General features: G+C 66.4%; 1 protein-coding gene across 8 annotated transcripts in view; it reads right to left on the bottom strand.

Annotated features, from left to right (window-relative positions):
• Positions 1-11,995, bottom strand: part of NFATC1 (nuclear factor of activated T cells 1) — a 105,982-nt gene that overhangs the window by 26,387 nt on the left and 67,600 nt on the right. For 5 of the 8 annotated variants that reach the window (XM_045041300.1, XM_023242129.2, XM_045041303.1 and 2 more), the window contains 2 exons: positions 5,294-5,676; positions 4,987-5,182 (listed from right to left, as the gene is read on the bottom strand). The exons of 1 other annotated variant lie outside the window; for it this stretch is intronic. In XM_045041300.1, coding sequence (XP_044897235.1) covers positions 4,987-5,182; positions 5,294-5,676 — 579 coding nt within the window. The remainder of the gene's footprint in view (positions 1-4,986; positions 5,183-5,293; positions 5,677-11,995) is intronic. 2 more of the 8 variants (XM_045041302.1, XM_023242130.2) reach the window with 1 other exon arrangement.

The following is an 11,995-nucleotide window of genomic DNA, read 5'->3' as shown; positions in this document are numbered from 1 at the left end:
GTTAAAATGGCGGGGGGGGGGGGGGGGGGGCGGCGGCTGGCACAGGAACAGACTGTTGGGGCAACACAGGTCCTGCAGGCTTGCGGAGAGCCTTCCGAGTCGAGGCCCACACCCGCCCACAACACCTGCGTGCCCTCCCCTCGGCCCGTGGGGAGGGCGCCTGTTTGAACCCGGCCCTAGACGTCCCTCGGCATTCCGATGGGGGGCTCCGGGCTCAGGTGCCGTGCCCGCGACGTGGGCCTTTACCCTGCATTAGACTGTCTTCCGACCACGTTCATATCGTGGCTCTCGTGAGAGGGTCCTGGGTTCCAGGGAGCCAAGGCTGCCACGGAGATCCTGCCTCCAGATCCTCCCGAGAGCCCGTGCCACCTGAGTGGACGGAGTCACTCACCCTGGCACGAGGACACGGCACTCTGTCCTCACTCGGACCGCAAGAAGGGGCTGGGCCCACTCTGCCTCCTCACGGCCTGTGGGCACACAGTCTCCAGCCACACAGAGTGACGATCGTTCCATCCGCTCTCCTGGCGGCGGACGGACACCTGGGCCAGGCCACGTGTGTGCCCGGACTGCCAGGGAGAAGCCGCAGAGCCCACAGTTCTCGGTGCTTACCTCCCGGGCCTGCGTGCGTGGCCCACTCTGGCCTCTGGGCCTAGAAGCCACGCTGGAGGGAAGCCTGGGCCGGTGTGAGGCCGAGCCCCAGGAGCACGGTGCATGCTCCCCACTGGCCTCCGCCAGCCTCGGGAAAGGCGGTCCCAGGTTCGTCCCCTCCACCCACCACCGGTTCCGGAAGGACCCAGAGGGGGACGTATCAGGGCCACTTCTGTAAGGGGTCCGAGGCCAGCGTCTACTCCTCAGCTGCTCAAGGTTTGAGTGAGGACCACCAGGACAGAGGGGGAACAGCACGCGTTGGCGTGCGCGAGTGAAAAAGCGCGCGTATTTCTATGAACACGTTAACTGCTTGCTACGGAGGCTTGCGGTGCCCTTGCCTTCACCACGATCCCAGTTCTGACCAAAAAATTACTACAACAACAACAACAACAACAACAACAACAACAATAAACATCTCCCGGGAATGCTCTCATGAGCTAAAACTGAAAAGCTTTGTTTATAGCCAGCCTCGGATTACGGGGCCTTTGTGGAAATAAGGACCCATAAATCCAGCCCCAAACGGAGGCAGAGGGAACGTCTTTGCGTGTAGCCTCACGGGCCGGCTCTCAGAGCCGCTGCCCAGGGGGCCCAGGACCACAAGCATCACCAAGAAAGGCCAGTGGGCAGACGGCTGCTGTCAGGGGGGCAGGGCTGAGACTCAGAGCAGGAGGAGATGCCCAGGGAGACCGAGGCAGGATGTTTGGATGAAGAAGGAAAGATCCCTGAGAAAGTGATCTCACAAAGTGGATGGAGGTGTGAGACCCCCCCCCCCCCACCCAGTGAGGGTACAGCAGCGGATGACGGTGGGTGGGTGACAGGTAGTGCGGGAAAGGCGGGGCAGGCGCCATGGAGGGAGTCAGGCCAGGACTGGGAGCCAGCCAGGAGGTGGTGGCTCCTTGCAGAACGTGGCCCCAGAGCCCTGCTCCGTGAGCGAGCACCGGGCTGACGGCTGGGCCCCGCAGACGGGAGTCAGTGCTACGCGTGTGCGGCCGGCGGCCCCGTGGGACCAGGGGCCTGGAGGAGGACCCCCCCCCCATCAGCTCTGCCCTCCCCACCAAATCCAACACCCACCCAGGTGAGCTCTAGTTGGCGGCGCCCAGAGACTCGCCGGGGCCATGGCGCCCTCTTGAGAACAGATCCTACACCTGTGGACTCACAGGGCGCGGGACACCCCCATCACACGCACCTCCCAGGTGGCCCCTACCCCCTCACCCCTAACAAGACCGCCTCTGACCTCAAGACACTCGGGCAGCAAAGCCGACTGGAGAGCCTGCCCGGCCGGTCTTCTGCGCTTTCCCGAAGGCACTGGAGATTCGGCCAAGACCCTCGGGCCCTCCCGGCCCCAGGGCCAGGCGAGAACCTCCCAAGACCGCACGGAGCACTGAGAAGGCAGGCAGGGAGCTTGGCCGCCTCCGGCCTGATGCGCCTCAGGGGACCGGATGCAGCGCAGGTACCCACAGGGACCCGGCGCCACCTCCCACCGGTGATAAACCTCCTGAGGTTGCCGAGGGCAGCTGCGGACCCAGAGTGCGGTTCCGAAGGACGGACTGCCGGCTTCTGGGGTGTCCCTGAGAGCTCGTCAGGGCCTGCACCTCGGGAAGGAGGAGGGGCCTGGTCTCCCGTAGGAGCCGGCAGGCACACGCCACAAGGGGGCTCCAGGATTGAAGGTGGAACGTTTATGGAACAAAAGTACCTGAAAGCTCGTAGCCAAGTTGGGGATGGAGAAGCCGGGGCAGGCCCCGGGTCACCCCAGCAGACAGAGGGCAGGCCCCGGGTCGCCCCAGCGGACAGGAGTCTGCAAAGCCCTGGGTCACCGAGCCAAGGGCAAACACTGGTGCTCGGAGGCTGGGGCTGGGGTTGCACTGCCTTGAAGGCTCATGGGTCCCCCTACCAGGCTGCACCTGCCGCTTAGGTGGGACGGGCCCGTAAGCACCGTCCGCTTCTGGAACAGCAGCGTGAGAAGGGAACGTTCTTCCGACAGGATGCCTGCAGCTCTGCCACGGGGAAGCCCGTACGATACGAACGGTGAAAATGGGACATTCGCTGAAACAGCTGTGGTGAGAGGGACGCGGTTACCATATTTGGCTGTTACTTTTAGGGACGACGACTAAAGGAGGCTGCAAGGCCTTGACCACGGAGGCTGGGGAGCAGGAGGCCATGTGCCCAGCACTGTCCTGAGCTCTCAGCCCCACCTGAGTCCAGCAGCAGGGGACGTGCACATCTGGGCCCAATAAAGCTTCTACCCGAGGAGACAAGAAGCACCGCTGACCAGGCCCGGCACCCACTCGCAATCCACGCAGGGCCCGTGGACCCGTGGACCCGCTGACCGGGCCCGGCACCCACTCGCAATCCACGCAGGGCCCGTGGACCCGCTGACCGGGCCCGGCACCCGCTCGCATTCCACGCAGGGCCCGTGGACCCGTTGACCGGGCCCGGCACCTGCTCACAATCCACGCAGGGCCCGTCGACCCACTGACCGGGCCCGGCACCCGCTCGCAATCCACGCAGGGACCGTGGACCCGTGGACCCACTGACCGGGCCCAGCACCCACTCTCAATCCACGCAGGGCCCGTGGACCCGCTGACCGGGCCCGGCACCCGCTCGCAATCCACGCAGGGACCGTGGACCGGCTGACCGGGCCCGGCACCCGCTCGCAATCCACGCAGGGCCCGTGGACCCGCTGACCGGGCCCGGCACCCGCTCGCAATCCACGCAGGGACCGTGGACCGGCTGACCGGGCCCGGCACCCGCTCGCAATCCACGCAGGGCCCGTGGACCCGCTGACCGGGCCCGGCACCCGCTCGCAATCCACGCAGGGCCCGTGGACCGGCTGACCGGGCCCGGCACCCGCTCGCAATCCACGCAGGGCCCGTGGACCCGCTGACCGGGCCCGGCACCCGCTCGCAATCCACGCAGGGACCGTGGACCCGCTGACCGGGCCCGGCACCCGCTCGCAATCCACGCAGGGCCCGTGGACCGGCTGACCGGGCCCGGCACCCGCTCGCAATCCACGCAGGGCCCGTGGACCCGCTGACCGGGCCCGGCACCCGCTCGCAATCCACGCAGGGCCCGTGGACCCGCTGACCGGGCCCGGCACCCGCTCGCAATCCACGCAGGGCCCGTGGACCCGCTGACCGGGCCCGGCACCCGCTCGCAATCCACGCAGGGACCGTGGACCCGCTGACCGGGCCCGGCACCCGCTCGCAATCCACGCAGGGACCGTGGACCCGCTGACCGGGCCCGGCACCCGCTCGCAATCCACGCAGGGCCCGTGGACCCGCTGACCGGGCCCGGCACCCGCTCGCAATCCACGCAGGGACCGTGGACCCGTGGACCCGCTGACCGGGCCTGGCACCCGCTCGCAATCCACGCAGGGCCCGTGGACCCGCTGACCGGGCCCGGCACTCACTCACAATCCACGCAGGGCCCGTGGACCCGCTGACCGGGCCCGGCACTCACTCACAATCCACGCAGGGCCCGTGGACCCGCTGACCGGGCCCGGCACCCGCTCGCAATCCACGCAGGGCCTGTGGAGGCACTGACCGGGCCCACTGTACTGAGCAGACCACAGGGCCGCTGGGCACGTGCCTGAGCCACCAGCAGTCAGGTGACCGAGTGCGAGTGTGCCACCTGCCTGCACTGGGCCAGGCAGTACCTTGCCCTGCAGGAAAAAGAACTCTGCAGAATGATCGCGCTAAAAACAACGGGATGTCTTCTGCCCTCCTTGTGTGGACAGACCCTAGCACGTGGACTTGCCTGCCCCGTAGCCTGAATGCAGGTGTCCTGAGGGCCCTTCCCTTCTGAACCACCCTGACGTGGCATGCTGGATGGTGAGAGAGCCCGTGTGCTTGGCGGGGGGTGGTGGGGAGGGTGGGTCCCACACGGGGGGCTGTGAGTCCCCATTCAGGGGCAGCCCGGCTCCTTATCACCCTTCCGCCAGGCGCCTGACCGGAGCGGTGTGCCGCAGAACGTTCACCACTTTCAGCTAAGCCGCCGTTTAAACATCGTTCACTCAGCCCGGGAGGCCCTTAAGGTGCTAAGAAGCAAGAAAGCTTGACCCGAAGCCACGTGCCGGGGCAGCCTCTTCAAACAGAACTTGTTCCGCCTGGTGCCGCGTTGGGCCTGCGGGTCTGCAGCCACCGGCACCACGGGGACATCCGAGCGGGGTGACGGAGCGGAGCCACGCGGCAGGCAGCGCGCCAGCCGCAGGACGCGCCCAGAGCGCGGACACACGCGCCGGGCGCGCTCCCCCGCCAGGTGGCTGAGGCGCACACCCCTCCTCGTCACACTCACAGACACGGCGCCAGGCTGAGCGCACCTACGGCCACGGGCACTTACCGTCGTCCAGGTACAGCTGGTCCAGCTCCTGAGGCTCTCGCTTGACCGTTACGGGAAAGGGAGCCAGACTATGACTACTGTCCTCACGCACCTCGGGCAGCGGCGGGGGCCGGGGGGCTGCAGACTCGCTCCTCGGAGCCTTCGGCAGTCGGTGCTGCTGGCGGCCCATCTCGGATGGGCGGGTAGGGCTGCAGGACTGCAAACAGGTCGGCTCTTGGGTACCGGACGGTGGTGAGGAGGAGGGGCTGTCAGGACAGAGAGCTGGCCGGAGGCCCAGGGGACAGCCGCTGCTCAGCCGTGCACTCACCTGTGGTTGCAGCAGGGCGGGGGGCGGCTGCTGGGGGGGCCCGGGGTGCACGCCCACAGGCCTCGGCGTCTCCCGAACGGCGAGCACCCCTCCGGCCGGCCGCTGAAGTCCAAGGTGGCCGTGGCCCTGGCTGGCCGTGCCCTTGCCGTAGGCAGCGGAAGACGGGTCGTGGAGCTCCTGGCCGGTGCCGGGTGGCGGCGACACCACGGCGCTTCTCTGCGGACAGGGCGGGAAGCCGGCCACCAGGCAGGAGCCCGGGTCGGGTGGCACCACGAGCTGCTGGCTGAAGCGCGGCTGCGGGAGCGGGCTCAGGCCCTGGCCCCCTGGCCCACAGGTCAGGGCAGGCTCGTGGTCGTCGGCGGGCTCTGTTTTTATGGTTGGAGCTGCAAGAAGGAAAGGAGAGGAATGAACACGGGCTGCAGACGCCGTGACGGGTGGGGGATGGGGCGGGCTGTGGCCAGGACGCCCTCGCAAAATAAACAGCGTCCCGAGTCCCCGTGCGTCTCCGCCTGGTTCTCCCACCCAATTAAGAGGAGGGTGTGAGTCACCGTCTCCAGAAAGCTGCAGCTGGTTCTAATACTGAGAACACTGTTTTGCTTGGAATCCCCCCCAGCACTAATGTGCTATAAAAATCCATTTGCAAACTGCAGTAGAAGCTTTGGACCCAAGGGCCCGCGGATTTGTAGCAATCAAAGCGAAAATTTTAACTTGGATGTACAACCGCCTTCCTCCTGCTACCGACGCCCTATCTGATAAACGTCTGCACGTTCGGTGAACTCGAACACGCACCGAGGTGGCGCGGAGATGTCCGGAAACCCCGAGAGAAACGGTCCGCGACTACACGGCGGGGGGAAGCCTCTGACGTGCGGGGAGAACGCACCCACCCAGGCGGCTCCGTGGGGCAGCCGCCTCGGAGCCACAGGCCACCCCGGCCACGCAGCCGGGGTGCGGCTCTGGGCCGTCCCGTCTCCCCGCGCCGGGAAGCAGGGCCGTGAGGCAGACAGCAGGACAGCGGCCCGTCCTCTCTGCCAGACCTGGGCCAGACGGCACGAGCGGCTCCGGCTTCCCAAACGGGGCGGGTGTGCTGTGGGTTTTCGCGGGACCCGCTCCGTCCTCCCACCTTCCCGCATCTCCTGCCCCCGCACGCTCCCAGGGCCCCACCTCCTCGCCTGTTCCCCAAAGCCGGCTCACGGCGCACCTGGTGCCGCGACGGTCACCCACGCAGCCGAAGGTCTCCTGGGTGAGGGGCTGTCTCGAGACCCTCCCACCCACCCTCCCCTCTCTTCCTAGGAGACAGACGCGTGAGGGATGCGTGGCGGTGGGGTCCGCCGCACTGGGGGAACCGGCCTGTGGGCCGCGGGGCCCCGGCCTCGGCCCTCACTAGAGCACGTCCACGCCCCGAGACCTGCCAGCCGCCGTGGACGGCAAGGCCGCTTCTTACGCAGCAGCGCCTACGAGGCACGGCCCTGAGGTGGTGACCGGCTCCATCTAATCTCCGTTCGAAGGCGGCGCCCACGCTGTGTGACCGGCAGGTTCCCGGGTGTCTAGTTCCCCTCAGAGCCGCCAAGTCCTGGTGCTCGGCTCCCGGGGCTCGCCACAGGATCGCTCTCTTTTGCTTCGCGTTTTTGGGGGCAGGAGGGCCGGGCAGAGAGCAGCAGAGCGAGGGGTGGCGTTCACACCGGGCACCGTGGGGGCGCCGGGCAGGTGTGCGTCAGCCGCGTGTCCCCGAGGGCCGCTACACGCACACCGCTCTTGCACTCTTGCCGGGTGAGCGCACTCTCTTCCGCGGGACCCGGGAGGCAGGGCTCTGGTTGCGGGCGAGTCCCAGCGCGGGGGCGTCCAGAGAAAAGCGCAGTTGGCCGCAGGAGGGACCCAGGAAGAGCAGCTCTCCTCGGGGTGGCGTTTTATCGCCGCGTGTCCATCACACGTGCTCTGGGCCACCGTCACGGGTCTCCGGGAGGAGCCAGGACCCGCGAGGGCCTGGGTGCGCGTACGGAAGAGTGGGCCTTGCTCCTCACGGGGACCACAGAGACCTCGGGCCCCTGGCCCAGGAGCCCCCGCCTGGCCCCACCTGAGGCGCAGTGCGTCCCCAGGCTCCAGCGTCCGTGCGCGTGCGTGGGAACAGTGGCCGCACCGGGTGGCCCCTCAGAAGCCCTCGCGCCCCTGGGGGCTCTCTGTTAACTTCCGTCCACCCAGCAGTGGCCACCACTGACTCTGGAGCTGCCGTGGCCGGGGTTTCTGCCATCGAGCCCCCCCCAGCCCCCAGCCGCGGGGCCTCCGGCTCGGCAGCCCGCCTCTGGGGAGAGGCTGTGCCGTGCGGCGCAGCCTGACGCGGCCTCCCCAAGGTGGGGCGGGGAGCTGGACCTCCAGCTGCCCCGCGGTTAACAGGGCACAGTGCTGGGCCCCCGCTCACGTCACACCCAAAGTGCCGGGTGGCAGGGGACGCGGCCTGCAGGGTGACCGTGTTCCCAGGCAGGACCGCCCCGGCCTGCTTCCCGCACACTGTGAATCCGCAACGGCCCAGGCGACAGTCAGGCCCAGAGAGACAGACAGGCCTTCACCTTCTGGCGGGGCCCCAGGAACTCGGTCCAGCGGCGACGTGCCGGCGAACGGAACGGCGGAGGTTAAATTCCGAACTCGCTGGGTAGCTTTCAAGTTCCTGATCTTGAGAACACGTACGTGTCTGGCGGATTAAATGAAACCCTACTGGGACTCTGTCTTCACTGCGCTGGATTTCCAGCCAGGCACGGGGCCCACTCGTCTCTCCCGCGAGGTGTCCCCTGAGCTCTTTAAAGACTCCTATCCCGTCTGCACTGAGCCTCAGAACCACACAGGCAAACCAGCTGCCGGGAAAGGCCGGCCAGCGCGACTCAGCCGCCACGTAGGGATGGGGCTCGGTGCGAGCGGCCAGAACCGGGGACCCCGGGAGGCTGGTCAGAGGCCCGGCAGCCGCCCTCGGCGGGCAGGGGCGAGCTGGGGTCTGCTGGCTCGTGAATGCTGTTTATGACCTGTTTAGGGCCTCCCGGTGGCACCGGCATTAACTCCCGTGTCACTGGGCTCCCCAGGACCTTCTGGAAAAGCTTTCGCAGCGTGGGGCCTGCCCCACAGGACACGGGTCACCGTCCAATGGCGTGGGGGGGCAGTGGAGAGTCGTGGCAGGACCGACGCCATGGGGCTGGACCACACCCCGTCCAGCCGGCCTGGCCCCCACGGGCTCCTCGGTACTGCGGTGCCCGGTGCCCACGTCCCTCCTGTGTTTGCAGCCGAGACCCCACCAACCCCATGAGGTGGGCCTGACCTCTGCCTAAAGCCCCTGGACAGACTCCCTCAGGGAATAAACTGACACAGTGGCCCCCCTGTGCTCGAGGGTCCCACACAGGCCAGGGAACACGGGTGACAGAGGAGCCACCAAGAGAGAGACCCCGGGGCTCAGGGCCGGGGGGTGGGAGCCACAGGAGGACAGGCCCGACCACAGGCGAAGGGCAGCAGACACAGGGGCGGATGTGCTCTGGGAACCAGGCCCGGGGACGCGGGACATCCACGCGGCAGCCACGGTTCCCGCCGTCCCCGTGGCACCTTCAGGGGCTCCAAGCATGAACATCCGGCATCTAAATCACACTTCTTGTGTTGGATTTCAAAGCAAACGCGCGTCCTTGCTGTAAATCAGAGCGAGACGCCACCTCCTGTTTCCTATTAGCGAGGGAAGAAAGGGGCCGCGTCCTGCGCGGGGCCCTGGGCGGTGCGGAAAGCGCTGGGGGGCCGCGGCCACGGCCGAGAGCAGCTTCCTTCCAGACCTGGCGCTTGGTGTGACGCCATGTCTGGTTCCTTCCCGCCGTCCACCTCGCTGGCCTGGGCGGGGGGCCGGGACAGGAGGCGAGTTTATAATCCAGATTCATTACAGCAAACGTGCAAGAGATTAGTGTTAATCTCGAAGGCGGCCGCCGCTCACAAAGCCTGTTCTCATGGAAGAGGTAGGGTGCCGCCCCGGCCGTGCTGGCGTTCACACCCCGAGCGCAGCGACCGCGTTCTGCGGAGGAGAGAGCAGACGTCCCCTCGACCCCCCGAAGCCGGGCACCCCATGCCCTGGCAAAGGGCAGCTGTCTCAGGAGGGGCTTTGCCCCCAAATAGGACCTCTGGTCCCCAGGCTGCAGCACCTTCTCTCCTGGGCCGTGTGGCAGGCATGCCTCTCTGCAAGGACCCCGCTCCACCCACAGCCCCTGCAATGGCCATCTGTGGGCCAAAGACCATTCCAGAACATCCTGGCCTGGCTCGAAGAAACCCCATGTCTGGCAAATGGGCCCGACCCCTCCCCCCCCCCCACACACACACCAGCAGCTTCCTGTTCCTGTGGGCAGAGCAGGGCCCTCCTCAGAGCCCCAGGTTAGGTCAGGCGGGGCTCAAGGCAGTGCCGGCCACCTCCCTCGAATCGCTCCAAGCAGATTCCCTGATGCTCGTCAGGTTCGGGTGCTTTGGGGCATCCAAGCACAGGCCTCGTGGCCCACACGTGGTTTGCACATGGGCTGTGCTGTTGTGTCTCACACGGGAGATCAAGCAGTGAGTGTGCGCCTTGCTCCTCAGGGTGGGACCCAGGGTGGACGCGTGGGTCCCCAGGTGTGGCCGCCCCATCCCACCCCATCCACCCCATCCACGTGCCTCTCGAGCGGAGTGCACGGTGCACACACCCAGCCAGGCTCACGGTCTCCCCCGAGACGGCCAGGCCTTCGGGTCAGCCACTCCCTCTCACCTAGGGATTCCATGCAGGTGCCAAATGGCCGCCACTGACAATTTCAGCAGGTGATGTAGCAGCACCCAGCAGCAGGGTCGGGGCTTTGGCCCCCAGGCAGTCCCCGACCCCCAGGACCCCTCCTGGATGGAGACGGCAGTGGCCGGGACCAGCTCCCACAGCTGGCCCAGAGCAACATGACGGGACTCCCTCCAGAAAATGCTCAGACCATCCCGAGGCCTGTGAGCCAGTACGGACACATGTGATGGCCTCCCCCAAGCAGACAGGGGGACACGGTCCCCTCTTACACCAGACCAGCCGTCCCAAGTCTTCCCCATGTCCTGCCCATGATCAGACACACCCTGTCCTCTGGCTGAAGAGCAAAGTCGAGCAATTCAATTTCGAGATCCTGTTTGGGCCAACCCTCCAGCTCTGGGGCCCGAGAGACAAAGGCGCTTCCCGTTTGTAATGGAAACGTCGGGGGAACTCCCCACCCCCCCCATCAGCACCTCAGCTACCTGAAAGCAAAGCCGTTCTTCGAGTCCTGGGTCCCCAAACATCAGCGATCTCGTGGCCCCAGCACCTGACCCAGTACCCAGATTCCGATTAACGAAGCAGGACACAAGTTGTGAAATGCTCTCCAGTCCCAAAGCTGGTGAGCAGAAAGCACAATTCCTATCTGCCGCCTTTCCTTTTAAATATTCCTTCCTAGATGTGCGGCCTGCTGCACACACGGAAGGGGGGACGAGAGGCCCGCACCTCGGGGAGCACACACGGACGGGGGGCCTGAGTCCTGCAGTGACCCACGGGCTGCACAGTCACTGGCTAACTGCATAACTCCTGTGGGCCTGCTTCCCTATCCCCAGGACAGAGTCCCACCTACCCAGCAAATGGCAAGGGGGCCACACGGGCAGTCCGCGTGCGGGGGCTACTGGTGCGTGCCCCCCGTTTGCAAACCCCTGCCTCTGCTGGCACCGGGAGAAGTGGGGGTTCGCGAGTCAGGGCCCGCTCTTTGGCCCCGGATAGGCCAGAGACACTGCGACTAACCACACTGTGTCCCCCAAACCCATAGGCTGAAGGCCTAGCCTCGCCACAGCTGGTGTTTGGAGACGGCCCTTCGGGGGGCAATGATGGCTGAATGAAGTCCGGGGAGCCCTGATCCTACAGGCAAGAGAGAGACCTTCCTTTGCCGTGCGGGGACACGGCGAGAAGGTGACATCTGCCGGCCACCTGCGGGCAGCCCTCCCCAGATGTGACCCACCGGCCCGGAGTCCCAGTCCCCAGAACCCCTTCATCTGCAACGGCTCCTGCCAAGATACCCCGGATGCCGAAGCCACCACACGGTGCAGGGAGCCGCCCCCACCACCCCCTTCTCCCTGCACACGCACGCGTGCAAGTGACCCCAGCTGCGTCGGCCTGGATCACTTCCCCAGGTACCCTGCACGGTTCTGGACAAAAGGGGTTTTGTTCTAAACCCCAGAGAACAAAGATCGGATTGTTTTCTGTTCGCTGCCTGACATTAAAGCCCCAGTTTTACTGTCAGTATAAACACCCACGATGATAACTTCAGGGCATGACTTTTCCAAATAATGAGAAAGGCAAAGTAGTAACCGCAGCCACCTGAAGGGCCCACCCCAAGGGGCAGGACGCACCATTTCCACACCCGGAGCCCAGAGGGAATGGGGCCTGGTCGGGGGCGGGGGGACCAGCGGGCCAGCTGACGCACACCGACCCGCGAGCCACGCGATGACGGACACGGAGGGCATTTCAACTCGGGACTCCACCCCGTCTTTTCCACACAGCTTAACCAGCACCTACGCCAAACCTCCCACATTTCCAGCCAGGTAGGGTTCTCTGGGCTCGCGGGGCTGTGGACGCTCCACGGAGCCAGGCAGCAACGGCCATCCCGACCCGGTGGCATCACACCGGTCCTGCGGGTGGGGACCGAGGCTGAGAGACGGGGCCGGAACCCCGTATGG

The sequence above is a fragment of the Felis catus genome, chromosome D3 (genome assembly GCF_018350175.1).
Source record: "Felis catus isolate Fca126 chromosome D3, F.catus_Fca126_mat1.0, whole genome shotgun sequence".
Classification (NCBI taxonomy): domain Eukaryota; kingdom Metazoa; phylum Chordata; class Mammalia; order Carnivora; family Felidae; genus Felis; species Felis catus.
Note: the sequence above shows the minus strand (reverse complement) of the source record. Positions and strands in the feature narration are given on the sequence as shown.